At 35.7% G+C, this 20,632-nt stretch overlaps 1 protein-coding gene across 3 annotated transcripts in view; it reads right to left on the bottom strand.

The window, feature by feature from the left end:
* The window catches only part of ATM (ATM serine/threonine kinase), an 83,471-nt gene that overhangs the window by 43,808 nt on the left and 19,031 nt on the right, over positions 1–20,632 (bottom strand). The window contains exons 8-22 of one of the 3 annotated variants that reach the window (XM_023744842.1): positions 20,295–20,458; positions 19,102–19,262; positions 17,204–17,575; positions 16,095–16,289; positions 15,225–15,320; positions 14,125–14,350; positions 12,372–12,497; positions 11,698–11,823; positions 10,123–10,212; positions 4,776–4,944; positions 3,817–4,016; positions 1,542–1,624; positions 1,292–1,447; positions 478–553; positions 218–348 (exon numbers count right to left, since the gene is read on the bottom strand). In XM_023744842.1, the coding sequence (XP_023600610.1) occupies positions 218–348; positions 478–553; positions 1,292–1,447; positions 1,542–1,624; positions 3,817–4,016; positions 4,776–4,944; positions 10,123–10,212; positions 11,698–11,823; positions 12,372–12,497; positions 14,125–14,350; positions 15,225–15,320; positions 16,095–16,289; positions 17,204–17,575; positions 19,102–19,262; positions 20,295–20,458 (2,371 nt within the window). Of the gene's footprint in view, positions 1–217; positions 349–477; positions 554–1,291; positions 1,448–1,541; positions 1,625–3,816; positions 4,017–4,775; positions 4,945–10,122; positions 10,213–11,697; positions 11,824–12,371; positions 12,498–14,124; positions 14,351–15,224; positions 15,321–16,094; positions 16,290–17,203; positions 17,576–19,101; positions 19,263–20,294; positions 20,459–20,632 lie in introns of those variants that run through there. The other 2 variants (XM_023744843.1, XM_023744844.1) reach the window with 2 other exon arrangements.

Genomic DNA, 20,632 nt, shown 5'->3' with positions numbered 1-20,632 from the left:
GTGCGGGGGGTATATTATATATATATATTAATATATAATATTGATATAAAAGCCAGGCATACAGTATATGCTCAATAACTATTAGCTTTTTTAAAAAATTACAGTTGATATAAGTGATTAGCTATTTTTAATATCGCAACAAGTAACCCATGACTATGCTAGCATTGCATTGATATCTGCAGCATTCCAGACATTTCATAAATATTTGACTCATTACCTATTGATTGATTCTGCAGCCAACATGCGAACTTGGTGGTCATTATCAGCAAGAAATTGTGGAAATACTTCATTTACAGAAAAGGTTTTTCCCGCTGAATTAAGAATAGCCCATTCTGAATAAGGATCAGCCTATGGAAAAAGAACAACTTAGGTTAAATACAAAATACTAAGAAAGAAATCACCCATTAACAAACAAAAACAAAAGCTGTTTTTAAAATTTACGGAAAACTTTCTAACACTTAATGTGGAGTAACTCACCTCAAGCAAAGTTTTCAGGCATTTTACTAGTGCCATTCTTACAGAGAATATACATTTCCCCTCCTTGATTAATTGCCTGAAATAAAGTGTTTCAATGTCAAATAATTATTCCAATAAAAGCACAGTAAAAAAAAAATCACTTCCAAAATTTCTTTCCATGCTAACTTTAATCATTATGTGGCACGTGCCAATATTCTCATCTTCCAAAAAGAATTCCATATAAAAGAAATGCTTAGTTCATTTTAATGTATATTATTAGATTTTTATGAGTATGTCTGATTTAGCTATCTTACTTCAGCTAACCATGTTATAGTAATCTTAATTTAAAGGGAAACATTTTTAAGTCTTTGTTGTTATATCAAAAATTTAAAAACCATTTCTATATTGATTCTGAAGTCCTTTACAGTCAAATGATATGAGAGCTCTAAATTATATATATGTGCTACTCTGTAAGTATCATAGTGTTGTCTCACACTATGATTATATACATGAAATAACCAGATACTGATAAGGCCAATTCCATTGATTTCGACATGATGTACTTTGCTTTATTTGCCATATATGTCAAACTATTAAGTGATTCAAAATTTGCAGGGAAATACTAAACACACTTTAGAAAGCCAAGCCTTAAGAAAAATACAATGTAGTTCTTCAAGAAATTAAGGGGGAAAAAAACACAAATTACATTTACTATTGTTAAAAGAATATGTAATTACAATTAAGGATTAGAAGAAGTCACTAATGCAGAAATATAAAAGTTACATCTGTATCAGAAGAAGCAAAAAAAGAACTCCACAGAATAATCTGTACCTACCAAAACGCTTCAATAACTGTTAGAAACTGTCCTTGAGCATCCTTTGTGTTCTCAGAATCCATATTGCCTTGACATAGGTTCCCCACTATATGAATGATGTGGTTTAAAATTGTTTTACAAACTTCTTGGTCACGGCGATATAAAGAACACAATTTGCTATGGTGGAAAAAGTTTAATTTTATAAGCATAACAGAACACATCAGTTAGTTTATAAATTTTAAGTGAACATAACATGGTTTTAATTGCTTACGATAGTGGTTTCAGAAGTTCAACAACATCTTCCATTGGCAAAGGATATTCTTCTCCAGGAAGCTCCTTTAAAAGCACTAGATACTAGGATAGTTGGGTGGGTGGAGGGTAGGGAGTGAGAAATCAATTGTTTTTAAACATGTCATTTACTTAAATAAGTATATATTTAACCACAAAATCATATATTCATACACACAAGCACACACAAGACCAGTGATTTTCTTTAAAAGGCAGTATAGTAAAAGAAGAAAAAAAAAGAAAAAAAGCAATTGAGGTCAAACAGAGCTGGATTCAAATCCCAGCACAACTTATTACTTGTGCGGTTAAAAAACTTGCAATGTCACCCAGCTAGTGTTGCTCAGTAGTTGAGCACCAACGCAGGAACCAAGAGGTCACCAGTTCGATTCCCAGTCAGGGAACAGGCCCAGGTTGCATGCTCGATCCCCAGTAGGGGGCTTAGAGGAGGCAGCCAATCTATGATTCTCAAATGAACAATATTTCTATATCTATATTCCTCTCCCTTCCTCTCTTTTTAAAAATCAATAAAAACATTAAAAAAACAAAAAAATTGCAGTCATCTGAGCCTTTGTACTCTCACCTGTAAAATGGGGATATAGAATTTATTTAGCCAGATTACTGTGAGGATTAAAGAAAATGAATGTAAAGATCTAACATTTATTGTAGGAATTCAATTAATGATAGTTATTAATTGCTGGGATTAAGTGCCTGAACAAGAATCTAAAACTATATTGTTTCTAACCTTGCTCGTACCTTAATTAGAAGAAATATTTTAATATTGTTATTCACCCTTTCTCTATAATAGATTTGTCAACCAAATTCACAATCAACAATGACAGATCGAAACACACGGGTGCGATTGGTGCCAGCGAGCACTTTACATATAAATATAGACAAACTTGCTTAATTAGACCTGCTTTCTGATGTAGCTAAACTTTTTCCAGTCCAATGAAGCACCCCAACTTCTCTTTCAGGTAATTGTCAGCAACACAGCAGCAAATTATCAACACAAAGCAGATTATTATTGTAGGGAGAACAAAGGGTAAAATATTTAACTGCAGCAGTGTTTGACTATAGTCTGTGCAGTGAGAAAACCTGAAGTCATTTTCAAGGTCCACCATTTCTTACTTCTTTTCAGTCGGGTCACGTTTCTAAGCTTTCTAAATCTCCATTTTCCAGGTAATGAATAGGAAATAGGATTCCACTGAATCTCCTATCTGCCTATTCCAGGACTTCTGTGAGGATCAAATGAGATGAGGCACGGGAAAATGCTTCACAGACATTTGGTTAAAGTGTAAAGTGTTTCCACCTGGCTATAAAGCAAGTCGTGTTCCTAGGCCAGTGATGGCGAACCTTTTGAGCTCGGCGTGTCAGCATTTTGAAAAACCCTAACTTAACTCTGGTGCCGTGTCACATATAGAAATTTTTTGATATTTGCAACCATAGTAAAACAAAGACTTATATTTTTGATATTTATTTTATATATTTAAATGCCATTTAACAAAGAAAAATCAACCAAAAAAATGAGTTCACGTGTCACCTCTGACACGCGTGTCATAGGTTCGCCATCACTGTCCTAGGCTGAAGAAAATCCAAGGAGGCTAGTTGCTAGGGAAAGGAAGCCAGTTGTTGCTATGTGACGTCATTATCTGGTGCCCACAGCCACTGTTTCTGGGATGGACTGGGCTGTAGGTTGCATTTTGTACCATGGGGTCTTGGCAGCATTGGCTGCAATTTGGTGGGCTGTCACTCCAGGGTGGTGACGGGGCCTGTGTTCCACTTGGGGAAGCCGATTGTTGTTTCGTCAGCGCCAGCTCTGCGTTGCCATTTCTCTGTAAATGGCCAGTGCTTGTCACAGCAGCTCCTGTGTTGAGCATCTGCCCCCTGGTGGTCAGTGCACGTCATAGCGACCAGTCAGGCAGTCGGATACTTAGCATATTAGTCTCTTATATATATAGATTACTTTTACATTCAGAATCTGTGTTTCTTGGCCTAATTTAAAGAACTTATAATTAAGTATATCTTAAGATAATAAATCTACCTAAAGTCAATCCAAGTTTTAATGTTTCCGTGTCTACTTACATTTTTTTTCCAAGCACTTTAAAGAAAAAAGTGTATTTTATAACTAGTCTCAGATTCATTTATCAAGAAAGCAATTTCAACACTTTACAGGTACTATGTGATTCTGATGTCAATCTATTATCTTCAGCAGCAATGCCAGACAGAACTATAAAGAATCTTCATTTTACTTAACTTACCATGTGTAGGTGGAGAGATTTAGTAAGATCTAGTATACTAGGATCAATTAACATTAACAATTTCCTCCGAATATCAACTGCTCTAAATGACACAGGACTGGTCTGAGCAGTGGTTACGCCTACGCACAAGAACTTGAGCATGTCTAAAAAAAGCAGATCTTGTTTTGACAGATGTTCCTCAGCTAAGGGATTCATGGCACCTAGAAATAAAAAGCACTTGTTAAAACTAAGAGCAGGGCACAACAGCCACACACAAGGAACATTATTAGCTCAAATAGCCTCCCCTCTATCAAGAAAAAAAGATTAAAGTATATGATGAAATCAATTAAACACTAAAAGCTTCAAAATTCTTCATTAAAGGTTACCCCAGGATTCTATCATCAAGAAATGATCTATGGAAAAATCTATATGGACATTCAGTTCAGTACTATTAATTATAAGAAAATAGAAAAGAAATCTAAATTTCTAACAGTAAATAATGGTCAAGTAAATTATGTTATGTATGTTAATTGGGATACTATAAAGCCATTAAAAAATATGCTCATCAATTCAAGCAGCTCAATGAAAAAAAAATGTTTATAATTAATGTTAAAAAATCAAGGTGTAAAAAAGACATAAGAATGTCAATGCTAATTATAATTTTCAAAAGGTCTATAGACAAATAACAGAAAAAGTTTAAAAGGATGGCATTATGACTTTATCACTCTCCTGCTTTCAATTTTCAAAAAAAATCTATTATATGATTTTCTTTAGTGATTATTTTAATTGTCCTTATGAAGAACAGAAAACTAATAAATTCCATTAAAATTAAAGAATCTAAAGGGTACAGAAAAAAAACAATCCTAATAAACTTTACCAAAAAATAAAATGAGCATACAATTGGTATCAATGAGGATTTTTGTAATGTAAAATCAATATGAAGAAATAAAAGAAATCCCACAAAGTAAATATATATTTACCAATAATAAGCTGGCTCTCTCCAGATTCATTTGCATCACTAACACTACTAGGAGGGTAATCATTAAATAGACTCATGGATGACTGATTCTCCATCTCCTTTACATTTTCAGTGTCATCTTCCACTGATTCTACTTGTCCATAGTCAAGTGGCTTTTTTATAAAGGAGACCTTCAAAAGAGAAAGAAAGATGTTTTTTCAAGTTGGCTTCTTTCCAAAGCACATTGTAATTAAAATTCACCTAATCATTTGGCTCAAGATTCATATGCATGAACACTGCAGGATTATTTCTATTAAATGTCCAACAACAGAAAAATGGATATAAATAGTAATGTCTACCTAATAGAATAATATGCAATCTTTACAAAAAATTTCTTACACTAAGAAATTTTAATACTACCCAAAATTGATAAGTGTGGAAAAAAGTATAAATTGATATGATTATTTTGAGGACAATTACTATATCCATCAAAAACATAAAATTCACATTCCTTCTGAACAAATAATTTCATTTCTAGAATATCTCCTTCATCCTTCATAGGTACAGATATAAATAGACAAAACAACCTTTACCACAGAAAAAAAATAGAAACTACTTAAAATGTTAATTAAGACCCAATGCACTGGGCTTCCAGTCAAGGCAGAGGTATAGATAAATGCAACACTCACATCCTCCCAGGAGCACATCAAAATTACAACTAAACTCCAGAACAACCATCACTCAGAATCACCTGAAATCTAGCTGAACAAAAGTCTGTATAAAAATATACAGAAGAAACCACATTGAGACTGGTAGAAGAGGTAGATACAGAGGGATCTAGTCCCACACACGTGTTTTAAAAATCAGGAGGATATTTTGGCTGTGGAGATCCCCCTGAGGAGTGAGGGTTCCCAGCCCCAAACCAGGCCCCCAAACCCAGGGTTCCAGTACCAGAAGACAAGTCCCCATAACTTCTGGCTGTGAAAACCAGCAGGGATTGTAGTTGAGACAGAGCGCTGCTGGAGTCCCTGGTGTTCCTCTTAAAGGGCTCCACTGCAAAAACTTTCTCAGATTCACTTGCTCTGAGCTCCAGCACTGGGACAGCAGCTCAAAAGGCACCAGGGACATACAGGGAGGAACTGAATTGTCTGGATATGGGGGGAAGACTGGAAGAGTGGCTTTTACCCAGACTTAAGTGCTGGCAAAAACCATTGTTCCTTTTCTGAGTCCCCTCCCCCGACCCCGCCACCTGGCACAGGGCCCACAGGCAAGCACCATATCTGAGTCTGATTAACTGTTCACCCACCCTGGTAAGTCCCTGAGACAGTGCCCTACCCACCTTGTGGGCCCATCCAAGCAACTTCCAGTAGCTTTTCCATACAAGTAGCCTGTCTTGGCTCCTGCTGAGAACTTTCCTAAAATCTCTCAAAAGTTCACAAACCCTACCTCAACCAGCAGGATCTGGCCTCGGCATGCCTCATACCTCCTGCTAATGGTCCCAGGCCTGGCAAGAGCAACAGCTGGCCCCTGTTCACAGCATGGGCTCTCCCCATCACCTCCAAGCCCAGCACAGGTAGCAGTCTTCTGCAGATCGCTCTGTAGCTCATGCTGGGTGGCCCTGGGCAGGATATGGGTGGCAGCTGACTTTGGTCAGCACCTCCCAGAGGACTCCAGAGCTAGCGCACCAGGTGGACAGTGTCAGACAATGCCAGAACACCACCCAACCACCTCTATCAGCAGCACACTCAAGGTGAGAACTAATCAGGCACCAGAGCCCCACTGAAGCAAGTCCGGCTCCGTGGGGTTGGCCCTTGCATAAGAGCTTTTCCACTGTAGTCATGGCCAGTTGTAGCCAACTGGCCTTGAGGTAAATACCTCCCACTGATGTGCCAACAACAATCAAAACTCAACTACAACAGGAGGGGTCACATAGCCAAGACACGGCACACCTGAAGTACCCAGCTAAAATGACCAGGGAGGCTGTGTCACTAGGCCCTACAGGACACCTACTACATTAGACCACTCTACCAAGACGGGGACATGTAACAGCTCTACCTACTACATAGAAGCCAGCACAGGGAGGCAGCCAAAATGAGGAGATAAAAAAACATGTCTCAAATGAAACAATAGCACAATATCCCAGAAAAAGAACTAAACAAATGGAGACAAGCAATACCAGGTGCAGAGTTCAAAACACTGGTTGAAGGATACTCAATGAACCTAGGGGAAGAGCAGATGAATTAAATGAACTTTAATAAGGAGAGGAAATATAAAAATCGAAATAGCAAACATAAAGAAGAACCCAATGAAAGATACACAAACTGAAATGAAGTTACTGGGAATCAACAACGGGAAAGATGAAGCAGAGTAGCAAACCAGCAACTGGAAGATAAAGTAGCAAAAAACACCCAATCAAAACAGCAAAAAGAAAAAGAATCCAAAAAATTGTGGACAGTTTAAGGAGCTTCTGGGACAACATCAAGCGTACCAACATTCACATTATGGGGGTGCCTCCCAGAAGAAGAGAGAGAGCCAAGAATTGAAATCCTATTTGAAAAAATAGTAACAAAAAACTTTCCTAACCTGGTGAAGAAAATAGACATAGAAGTCCAGGAAATACAGAGTCCCAAACAAGATGAACTCAAAGAAGTCTACACCAAGACACATCATAATTAAAATGCCAAAGGTTAAAGACAAAGAGAGAATCTTAAAAACAGCAAGAAGGAACCCATTAGTTAGCTACAAGAGAGCTCCCATAAGACTGTCAGCTGATTTCTCAATAGAAACTTTGCAGGCAGGAAGTAGTGGCTCAAAATATTCAAAGAGATAAAGCAAGGACCTACAACCAACATTACTCTACCTAGGAAAGCTATCATTTAGAATGGAAGGATAAAGAGATTCCCGGACTAGAAAAAGCTAGTTCATCACCATCAAAACAGAATAAAAAGAGATAAAAAATATGAATAATAAAATGGCAATAAATACACTCAAACCTCATTTCTTGAACATCTCCCATCTTCAAACAATTTGGGTTTCGACCAAGTTATTCACAGCAAAAATGTTCCAATTGTTAAGTTTTGGTTTTCTACCTGACAACCCTTTCATGCTGATACCTCAGCATGACAAAAGGAATCTTTCAGGCAGCAAACAAAGAAGAGAATGCTTTTGTTGCTGGAGAAAACAAGGATTAGCACAATTTTAAAACAGGAAGAGGCCATCTAGAGTGCTAATGTTGATAAGTGTGAAAGCAACAACGATCACAGACAATTAAAGAGGCAGAAAAACTGTTGTTGGTTTGGACAGATGAAAAGCAGTTAGCCAGTGACAGCCATTTCTTGGAAGCAGTAATATACAGACAAGCAAAGATACTGTATGCAGACCTGAAAGACATCTCTAGACCAAATGCTAAAAGTGATTTGTTTAAGGCTAACAGGGAGTGTTTTGATAAATTTAAGAAAAGAAGTGTTTATTTAAGATTAAACAGTACATTAGACATGTACTATATATAAGAAAGGCTAAAGAAGAAAATCATTTGGGGGGTCTGAAACAGATTAATTCAATTTACATTATTTCTAATGGGGAAAAAATGATTTGATTTTCGAATAAATCGCTCCTTGAACAACCTTCCGGAATGAATTAAGTTCAAGAACCTAGATTCCATATCTATTAACAATTAATTTTAAAAATGCAAATGGACTAAATGCTCCAATCAAAAGACAAACGGGACTCACTTCACATCAAAAGACACATATAGACTAAAAGTATAGGGATGGGAAAAATTATGTTATAAAAATAAAAACAGCCGAAACGGTTTGGCTCAGTGGATAGAGCGTCGGCCTGCGGACTGAAAGGTCCCAGGTTCGATTCCGGTCAAGGGCATGTACCTGGGTTGCGGGCACATCCCCAGTAGGAGATGTGTAGGAGGCAGCTGATCGATGTTTCTCTCTCATCGATGTTTCTAACTCTCTATCTCTCTCCCTTCCTCCCTGTAAAAAATCAATAAAATATATTAAAAAATAAATAAATAAATAAAAACAAAAGAGCTGGGATAGCAATCCTTATAACAGACAAAACAGAATTTGAAACAAAGGCTATAACCAGAGACAAAGAAGTACCCAGCAATTCCACTTACGGGTACTTATCCAAAAGAAACCAAAAACACTAAAATGAAAAAATATATGCATCCGTATGTTCCTTACAGAATTATCTACAATAACCAAGATATGAAAGTCAACTAAGAGTCCATCAAAAGATGAACAGATGAAGTAAAAGTGGTGCATGCATACAATGGAGTATGAGTCAAACTGAAAAAAAGAATGAAATCTTGCCATCTGCAACAGCATGGATGGACCTGCAGATATTGTGTTGAGTGAAATAAGCCAGACAGAGAAGGACAAATGCTGTATGATTTCACTTATATGTGGAATCTAAAGAACAAAATAAATGAACCTGAACAGAAACAGATTCATAGATACAGAGAACACTTTCACAGTTGCCAGATGGGAGGGAATTGGGGAGATGGGGGACAAAGGTGAAGGGATTAAATACAAATTGGTAGTGACAGAACAGTCATGGAAATGTAAAGTACAGCGTAGAAAATATAGTTAATAATATTGTAATAACTATGTATGGTGTCAGATGGTACTAGATTTATCAGGGTGATCATTTGTAAGTTATATAACTGTCTAATCACTGGGTTGTACACCTGAAACTAACATAATATTGTAACACAAAATATAATTGAAAAATTTTAAATTACTTTTAAAAAAAGATCTGATGGGTTAAAACTACATATATACCATATCCATATAATAAAATATCAGGCAACTGCTAAAAAAGTGGAAGGTGTAACACTAAACAGTGACATGAAAAAGTGACCAAGATTTATTATTAAGTGAAATTAATTCAGTTATAGAGTATTTTTTTCACTCATTAGATATTTGAATATCCACTCTGTGTGCCAGGTATTATTCCAGTTAAAAAAGTATGCATCACAGAGTCCATTTGTATGGAAGAAGAAAAACAAATACCATGATGAGACTATGTTCTGCTCTGGCAAGGTTTTTGCTTTTATTTTTATGAATACAGAACTATGTTACAGAGAAAGAGATATGAGCCTGGATGCTTAGTTCCTAATTGTTCAGTCTATTATTATTTATTGAGAAACTAAAAGCCAAGCACTGTGCTAGGTACTGATATTAAGAAGCAATGAAATATACCCACCCCCAAACCAAATAACTTTAATTTCCATATTTAGAAAGCATAAAATGCCATATATTGTGAAATGCATCATTTAAGAGATATTTCAATGGAGGGGAAAGCATCTTAAAATCAATGAAATATTGTAGTAAAACAAGAAGCATACTTACTAAACTTCTACAAATATCAGCAATATCATTCATTAGCTTTGATGTTAACAATCGTAGGAAAAAGCTCGATGCAATCTTATTTGGACTGTGCTGTAATGAAGTCGAACAAGAAAACCAAGCAAACAAAGAAATAAAAACAATTATTCTTGACAAATAATATTTTCTCTATCTTGACTGAAATGTAAATTTTCCCTTACACTGAAAATTCTCTAACATAAAAAGCACAGATAAAGAGTTTGCTATTGGGGAGAAGTTATAAATTACTTCAAAAAATACTATTATCTGTCCTTAGACAATAATAACTACATATCTTTCACTGTGCATAAACAACATTAAAGTAAAATACCAGCTAATGACCCTAAACATAAGCAAGCAATAATTGTAGCTTACATTTTATTCTTCCTTTTCTCTCCTTCCCCACTTACAGCAAAACATACAATACCACATTACAAAACCAAAAATACATGCTGATAATATTGATACATGGTCATGTACTTAACATCAGCTTTCAAAATGTTTCCAATTACTTTTAACAATTTGAACTGGCTCAGCTACCCCCTCAGACCCGCTCCAAAACAAAACAAAGACTATACACAGTAGCACTCTTCCCACCAAACATTATACAGGACTATATGGGCAAAAAGAGAGTAACATATGTGCTGGACTTATTTATCTTTGTGGTGCTCACTATCCCTGGTATAGTGGTATGCACATCAAACAGCTAGCAGTCAACACATTTTTATTAAATGAACTAGAGGCCCAGTGCACGAAAATTCGTGCACTCGGGGGTGGGGGGGTCCCTCAGCAGGGCTTGTAGCAGTCAACACATTTTTATTAAATGAACTAGAGGCCCAGTGCACGAAAATTCGTGCACTCAGGGGTGGGGGGTCCCTCAGCCGGGCTTGTGCCCTCTCGCAGTCAGGGACCCCTTGGAGGATGTCCACCTGCCGGCTTAGGCCCGCTCCCCGGGAATCGGGCCTAAACTGGCCGTCAGACATTCCTCTGGCAGCCAGGAGCCCTTGGGGGATGTCTGACTGACAGACAGACTAAGCCGCAGTTGGACATCCTTAATGCTGCCAAGGAGGCAAGAGAGGCTCCCACCACTGCCGCTGTGCTCGCAACCATAAGCCCGGCTTGTGACTGAGCGAATCTCCCCCTGTGGGAGCACACTGACCACCAGGGGGTAGCTCCTGCATTGAGCATCTGCCCCCTGGTGATCAGTGCGCGTCATAGCAACCAGTCATTCCCGGTCATTCTGCCATTAGGGTCAATTTGCATATTACCCTTTTATTATATAGGATGAAAATATGCTGACAGCAAGAGTCATGTATGTAGTATATAACAGTGGTAAAATAATCTCTGAAACCTTCCTGAAATGATAAAATTAGTTTCATGAGAAATTCTGATTATCTGTTGCTTTATTCCTCTGGATACTACCTTTTATTTTCCATTCAATTTAATTTTATATCAGTGTGTAAACTTACAAATGGACCAAAAACCAAAAAATAATAACAACACCAACCAGTTATCAATCCCCTAGGAAGGCTATACTGTCAAGCAGGAAGAACATCTTACCTTGTTACAGTTACATAAGCAACTTGTACATAGATGCATCATATTTCTCAATGAAACAATTCTAGACTCCTCATTTGTCTTATTTTTAAACAGAGTAACACTTTCTCCAGCACACTGCATTAGAGACTATTAAAAATAAAGAAGGAAAAATTCAAATTTCAGTTAAAATTAGAGTTTAATAACTGCTTTTAAAAGTTTTACTTAAAGGTAAAATTAAGTATTTAAGAAGTTATACTTGATTTATAGCATAATTAAAAATTACTAACAATTTTTAAAGGACATATATTATCCCATTCGTACAAATCACACAACTGACAGTAGTACCCAGAGATGAAAATAAGTTTCATGCTGAGTGCCTACTTGATTAATACTCTTAGTCAAGGATTCTTTAGGATAACTGATCACAGGAAAAACTTTTTAAAGTAAGATAAAAATAAGAATTTTTGTTAAGATTAAATTTTAATGTAATATTATTTCAATTACTGTATTTATTTTTGGCTTAAAATAATTTCACATCTCAAGGAAGAACACACAGTATCATTTCTTCTCAGGCTACATAAATACAAGGGAAATGGTTAACCTACATAAATATTTGTGCTTTCTAAACATGTATACTAATTTTCCCAGGGATATATTTCATTCAATTAATCCAGAACTTACATAAATTCTCATACCTTGGCTTTCTGGAATAATTCTGATTTATATGCTTCCTCTTCAGTTATTACACCAATATGACAATAGCAACCAAGAACACCCATCAAAAGACTTGAACACCGGACAAGCATTTCTGTATTTGAAGTCTTAAAAGTAAAACACAAATAAAAAACATATAGTTTATAAGTAATCTGAGTACACTATGATTATCTATATATATAAAAGCCAAGCGACCGGAACGACGGAACAACTGAACGACCAGTTGCTATGATGTGCATCTGATTGGGACCCCAATCGGCTCCCCAAAACCGCCCGTGGCCCCTCCCCCTGCTGACCTGGCCCCCAATCGGCCCCCACCACCCCAATCGGGGGTGGGGCCAGCTGGCCAACCTCCTGCATCCCCTCCCCTCCACCAGCCCGGCCCCGATCGGTCCTGTGCACAAATTCATGCACCGAGCCTCTATTCTCTTATAAGAAAAAATTTATGTACATAATAAGAAACATTAAATACAGTAAATTGAGTTAATAGTGGCATAATTCTGGTTATCTCTAAAAAACATCTAAGAGATCCTTGAAGAATTGTGATAACCAGGATTCTCAAGAAAACAGCGGAAGTATGTAATCATGGCCAAGTAAGACATCTCCTCTTAAAGTAGCCCAGTGTTCTGCACACAAAGGCCCTTAAGTATTTGAAGGAGGAAGAAAAAAAAAAAACCTGATAGGTAAATAAGTGTCTGTAACTCTTAGAACAGACACAGAAATTAGATTCATATAAATAAATATTAAAATGACCTTGTGAGCTTCTAAAGGACATGAACCTTAACTTATTCAGCTTTTTAGATTCCATAGACTAACACAAATATTTTTTGCAAGTAGGTACTGTTTAGCCAATTTTATAAAATTATTAATGATTTTGCCAAGGTTACACAGAAAAACTAGATTTTTGTTGTTGTTGTTGTTCCTATATTGTAGGAAATGGCATTTTAGGGGAAAACACTGAACACCATGTTACTCTGTAATGAAAGTGGTTACAACTGTGATCCTGAAGAATGTCAGTTACTAAGGTTAAGGCAGATGAAACAGGCACAGTGTCCCTTCTCTGGTTCTTTAGCTCACTATTCCTGGCTAATGAATTCACTCCTTTGAGTAGCTTATAGTTTTTATTTTATTCAACAAATACTTTATCATCTACCATGTAACAAGGCTTGTGGCAGATACAAAAATCAATAAAAATACATATATGCCCTTTAAGGAACTTCTAGCATAGCTTAAGAGGTATTTGTGTATAAAATATAAACACAAATTATGGTACAAGGAAGATGCTAAGTATCCTTTCAAAATAGAAATATTAAGTATTATGAAAATCAAAAGATGAATTATTATGGCTGAGATTATCTAAGAAAGGCTTTAGCAAGGATTGTGACATTCAGTTTCAATTATATGCTTTGGTGTTATAACAGTTCCCTCAACAAAACTGAGTCACTTTTTCATCAAATTGCTCTACTCAAAACCATTACTATTATTAACCATAAACCCACCCAAAGAATTCTACTTCTATGGTGTTTACCAGAGTTCTTGGTACAAAGAGTATCAAATTATTATTCTTTGATTTTCCTTTTTTCATGCTGTTTTCACTATTAGCTGACATGTATTGTCACTTTGCTTTTAAAAGGAAGCTTCTCACCATTCTTAGTGCCTTTCCTACCTATTTCTCCTTAACCAGTCTACAAAGGGGAATGAAATATGGGCCTTCGTTATTTTTAAAAATCTCACCTCAGATGAATAGTTATTTAGAAGCTGTTTTGACAATCCCAGAAGATAGCGATCCAGTGATTCCTTGAGATTTGGATGGACAGAAAAGCCTCTACTAGATTGGTGCTTTTCTATTGCACATTTTTCCACAACAGCTAAAAAATCCATCTTGTCAAAAGTTGTCTGAAGAAATAGTTCTTCAACTGCTGAGAATGAAGGCTCTTCTTTCTCATTTTGGTGCTGATCACTTAAAGAAAGTAAGATCTTTTATTTATAATTAAACTACCTAATATTTCATCTTCATATAACAGCAATATAATACAAATGAAAATATTAACTTATTCAAAGACTGTTTATACAAGTATTAAATTATTCTTTTAAATGCTCCTCTTTGGACTTTGATACCTACTTGAACCAAATTTCATTATTCAAGCAGCAAATTTTACTAACAGATGCACAAAACAAATACAAATTTCAATCTCAAAGAAAATTCAGAAAGTATTAAAAAGGAAACACTAACACCAGATATAAATATGAAAATAACATTATAAAGCATTTCCTTTTTTTAACCTTTGATTTCTCCAAAATGTAGATTTTTTTTTCATCTTAGCCCTCTTGAGGGAGATTAAAAATCTTCATGCCAGTCATAGTGGAAAAAAAAAAAAACAACAACCCTTGAGTCCATGAACTAAAATGAGGCTTTAAAATTTATTTTTGTTTTCACTTTCTTCAAATATCATTGCCGTTTTTTATCATTCATTTTTGAAGGTCACATAGTCAGATTTTTATTTTTATTTTATTTTTTTATTTTGTTTAGATTTTTATTTTAATTGATTTTTAGGGAGAGGGACAGAGAGAAATATTGATGTGAGAACAAAACATTAATCAGCCACCTCCTGCCAGGGATTGAACTCACAACCTAGGTATGTGCCCCAACTGGAATCAAACCAGCAACCCCTTGGTGCATTGGACAATGCCCAACCAACTGAGCTTATATATTATAAGAAACATTTCCCTAGCTAACAGTTGTGATTTTTCAGTTGACCAATTTAGTTCAACATTTCTAAGATGTAATTAAAGATATAACTTAAAAAAACACAGAACTCTATTAGATAACATACCATCCCGGCACACTCTGGAAAAAATTCATTGCAGCTTTACAGTTTTTCATAGTGAGACTCACAAGAATTTTCTCCAGTGCAAGATGAGGAAAATTACTATAAAGGAAAATAAAAATCTTCACTTAGAACACCAAAGCCATTTAAAGTATTCTTTAAACTTAAACATCAATGTCTGACTTTAGTATATACCTCTAAAATTTGGATGCAAAATTAAAATTGCTTTCACCTATACTGAATGTCTTAACATCTGAAAGAATTTAAGGAGCATACATTGTATGTTACTATTATTTTTAACACTTTCTAGAAGCAAAATCATGTGCAAATTTGTAAAGCTCATTTCTGAAATAAAACAATTATGAAATTAAAGTACTAGGATCCAGAGGTCTGTCCTCCAATCATTCAGTTCCAATTATTGACTATGGAAAGGTTATGTGGGCAAGCTACTTACGCCCTATTTTGCCTTTTTCTCATTTCATCCATCTGCTAATTTAACATATTTCACCCAGAAGATACTCTCATTATGATTCCAGGATACACCTGAGTTGGATATATGTTCAGGTGGATCTATTTACAGAAGATCACAAAAGAACACATAAGTGCTCAAAGAGTTATATGCACATTCTTTGTGCACAACCCTCTTATTCTCACTGTGTGGACAGAGTGACAAAAATAAAGTAAACGTACATGGACTAAGATCCAGGCAAAAAGAAAGTAAACTGTAACAACAAAGGGACTGTTTAATATTTGGGCTAGCTCTGGGAAATCCTGCATTATCACTATAAAATAAAGCCATCTAGCATCAAATAGTAATGGATGGAGCCTGACTAAACAAAACCAAAAAACAACAGCACACCAATGAACTCAAACTACCTGTGAAGAATTGGGGGCAGCTCTGTACTGTTTTCAAAGTCATCTTCTAACTGATAGAATAAGAGCCATTTCATGATCAATTCCTTTAAAGAAAAACTTCTGTTTACTTCGCATATATTCTGCTCCATTCCCATTTTTACTGTTTCTGGAACTACACAGGTGGTCAGTGCCAAAGTCAAACAGGATATCACAGGACTATAACAAAACAAAGAATGATTAGTGTTATAAGTAACCTCTTTAAGAATATAGTACTACTAAAATGATAAGGTTTATGAATATTGAGCAAACAAGTGGTAAGTTGTCAAATTACCCATAAAAAATTTAAAACATTTAATTCTTTAAAACTGACTGCAGTAATCTCTCCACATTTAAAACTAAATTTACATTTATTTATTAAGACTTCCTGGACAAACATTAAAAGCATCTGAAATAGAATTTAACAATCTTTAACTGAAATTCCAAATTCCAAAAATCAGGGGATAGATGAATATACAGCACATTCCAAAAAATGTACACACACTTTGAATAATTATTAATTCCAATGGGTTAAATTTGAAAAGAAAGAAACCCTAGCTGGGCTATCAGCTGTTAAAGTGTGGATACATTTTTTTGGGACACCTTGTATACAGAGGTTGTCAAAAGTAGGTTTACAGTTGTCTGTATGGAAATCATACAAATAAATAATACAACTAATCTATATATATAAAAGCTTAAGCATCCGACCAACCGGTAGCTATGATGTGCACTGCCACCAGGGGGCAGACGCTCAACACAGGAGCTGTCGAGCTACCGTGACTTGGCAGCTGCAGTTCTCAGGTGATGAGCCTGTTTCCGGGGTGTGTCACCCAAGAACCTCCCTCTCGCAATCCAGGACCCCTCGGGGGATGTCAGAGAGCTGGTTTCGGCCTGATCCCCGCAGGCCAGGCGGAGGGACCCCACCAGTGCATGAATCCGTGCACTGGGCCTCTACAAAAATAAACTCTGTGTTTGCGTACTTGCAAAGATAAATCTACTGCTACTTTTGCCCACCCCTGTGTGTGTGTATATATATAAATAAAATATGTAAATATGAAAATTGCAAAATCTAATACAATGCATAGTCAACTTACCATGAAGGTCTGCAGGCTGACCCAGTAAATAACTTCCAGAATTCTCTGTCAATCTCAACTAAGCTCCCTTGAATTATGGCTCCAAGTAAGCCAAAATTTTCAGCTTGTATTTGCTCAAAACTTATATTGCGAAAGGTAATAGACCAAATTTTAATCCAGAGTTTCAATAACTCTGACTTTTGTGAGCTTTCTAGGTTTGATTTCTTGCCTTGACACAATGCAATTTCCATAAGGCATCGTAACACATATGGTGTGCGTTCCCCACGTCGCTGTTGAGGTAGAAGCTGACATAGTATCATCAATAATGGTGATAGCTCACAGTTAGGTAAACATGCAGGATATTTTGATATTAGCTGAATTACAATCTGTAACCTGAAAAAAATTATAATTAATTTGAAAATTACTCAATTCTACTAACAAGCTAAAAAATCAATATATAGCTATAGTACCATTTGTAATACCCTAATTAGAATATCACCATCATTATTTTCCGTACTGCTCTCATAATACACTGGCTCTTAATTTTTATTAGGCCCTACTTCCTAAAGTGTCAAGAAGTTACAGCTTTTTGTCTAGCTGGGTAAGCTATATTTCCCTTACACAAAAACTTTAAAGAAAAACTAAATTAGCAATATTATATTCCTGCGTTATTGCACCCATCCCTGTTCTTCAGCCACCGATAATATTCCTTCAAACCAGAAAAACAAACAAAACCTCAAAAAACGGTTTTTCCTTGACATTAATTCAGTTAATTCAATAAATATTTGCTGTGAGTTCTCCAAAATGGGTGCTACTCAGGAATAGAAACTTTATCTTATTCACTTCTGCATCGCTAATGTTTGGCACATAGCAGCTGTTCAATAAATAACTCTTTACTGAATGGGCAAATTAACTAATTGAACTAGGTACCCTCAACTATATAAAACAAACATGAGCTTAAACAAGAGGTATCTAAATAAATACGCTTTCCCCCGCACAACTCAATTATATTTAAACATTACATCAACATAGTAAATATCAAAAGAACACTAATCTTCAAATTTCCAACAGTCCCTAGGCAGGCTGCTTAACCTTTCTGTTTCACTTATTTCTTTAGTACAGCAAACAGGCTGAACTGGATGAATTCTGAAGATTTCTACCAGACCAACTTTTTTTTTTCCCACAGAATTCCAATGATTATTTAATTATTTAAATAATTGTGAGTACTATTTGAGACAAGGAAAAAAACAGCCTTTTGTCATGGCATAAGGTCCAAATATGTGTGATTTCTGGATGTTATCCTTAATTTCTTTTTTTGTTTTGTTTTGTTAATCCTCACCTGAGGATATTTTTCCATTGATGTTTAGGGAGAGTGGAAGAGAGAGGGAAAGACAGAGAGAAACACATCACATCGACTGTATAGGGCCCAGGCCGGGGAGGAGCCTGCAACCAACATACGTGTCTGACTGGAATCCAATCTGGGACCCTTCAGTACGCACACCGACACTCCATCCACTAAGCCCGACCAGCTAAGGCATCCTGAATTTCTTCCTAATATAATTCTACAAAAAGGTGCTATGCATGTTAACTCTCTTTATACTGAGGTGTACAACTGAATGAATTCCATGAGTCACACTAGTGATTGCCTAGTAGGCATCCATTCTCGCTTATTCCTTGCTATGGCAATATGCTTAAGAAAAGTGGCCCTGTCCCTACAACAGCAGATGAGCCATGGTGGTTGATCTCAACAAGTCCTGGCTAGCATTTTCCCTTTGTCAGTGAATGGTTTGGGAGCAAATGACCTCATTCTGGCCAAGGAAATTATCCTACTGGCTAATGAGATTAAAGGAGGTCTTTGTGAGAAAAACTAAATGAGACTAAAAGGACACTGAAAGAGGGGGAAAAAAGTTATATTTTACCAAGGCACAAGTTCAAAATCATTCTGTGACTTCTGGAGATGATCTTTTATTACATCCCAGCCTAATTCTATTTTCCTCTTTTTGCAAGGTACACCATATTCTCTTTGTGTGGTAGTATAAGACTGGGAAATCTCCAAAGATCTGGTATCTTCATTAAAAACCTGTAAAATAAAAAAATAAAGATTTATTTTTTACGAACTATTAGAAAACAACATCACTCCTCAAATGAAGATACAAGAAGTCATAAAGTAACAAACAATTTTGCATGACTGCAATGGCTCTCTAGAGAGCAAATATTACCAAAAAGAGTATAAGCTTTATTTCCGGTAATATTTACTAAAAAAACACCAAGATATCTAAAAGCAAAGCAAAAACCTCTTTTTTCAAAGGAATTAAATCATAAATTTAGCATTAAGAAAATATTGACAAGTAAAATGATCTAGGATGTTAACCAAATCTTGAGGGAAAAAGTTTTACTTCAGAAACATTAAGCTATCGAATGATGAATGAGTAACAAAATGTAAAACATCCACACAATTGAATATTACTCAGCAATTTTTAAAAATGAAATACTGATTCAAGGTAAAATATGAATAAAACTTGAAAACATTATCCTAAGTGAAAGAAGCCAGTCACAAAAGACCACTTATGTATGATTGTACTTACATGAAATGTTCAAATTAGGAAAAACAGATAGACAAAGTAGGTTAGTGGCAGGTTGCTAGGGACTGGAAGAAGTGGGGAATTAGGACTGACACTAATAGGTGAAAAGTTTGGGGAAATGTTCTGTAATTAAATAGAGGTGATGGGTATAAAGCACAGTGAAAATACTTAAAAATACTAAATTGTACACTTTAAAATAACACATTTTGTGCTGTGATTTCTAACTCAGTAAAACCAAAAAACAGAACAACAACAACAAAGAAACATTAGGGTTAGGGTAATCTTATTTCCTATAGATAATATATTAAGAATGAAAAAGTTCATCATCACTTTTCACTAAATTTATAATATACAGAACAGTTACCTTTTAAGTCAGAAGGCAATTCTAAATATTTATGGTGCTTTGAAAAGAGTAGTTAGTTACATGTATGTACAAAGCAATTTTGCAGGCTTTTTATCAGAACACAGATTTTAAAAGCCCAGTAAAAAAATTAACAAGAAATGTTAAAATGTGACAAGATCTACTGTACCTGGTGACAAACATCTGCCATCAAGTCAATCAAGTTTTCTTTGACAGCAATGTTACGAGATCCTGAGGAATATTTCCCTCTGCTCCCTATATGACTTATCTCATTAACTAGCAGATCATATAAGTTGTATAAGATACTTTTCCATTTTCTTGATTCATAAGCACCTGTAATTCAAAAAATTATATATTCCATTTGTACCACCAATTCCCACAAAATTATTCATCTGTTAAGGTGAAAACAACATTAGAAGACATATGGTCCAACCTTCTATTCAGTACTAATGCCTCCTCTGACAATATCTTTGACAAGATCTACTTCATATCAGTGTCCATTTCACA

This window comes from Myotis lucifugus, unplaced genomic scaffold, assembly GCF_000147115.1.
Source record: "Myotis lucifugus unplaced genomic scaffold, Myoluc2.0 scaffold_491, whole genome shotgun sequence".
In the NCBI taxonomy this organism is placed as follows: Eukaryota; Metazoa; Chordata; class Mammalia; order Chiroptera; family Vespertilionidae; genus Myotis; species Myotis lucifugus.
Note: the sequence above shows the minus strand (reverse complement) of the source record. Positions and strands in the feature narration are given on the sequence as shown.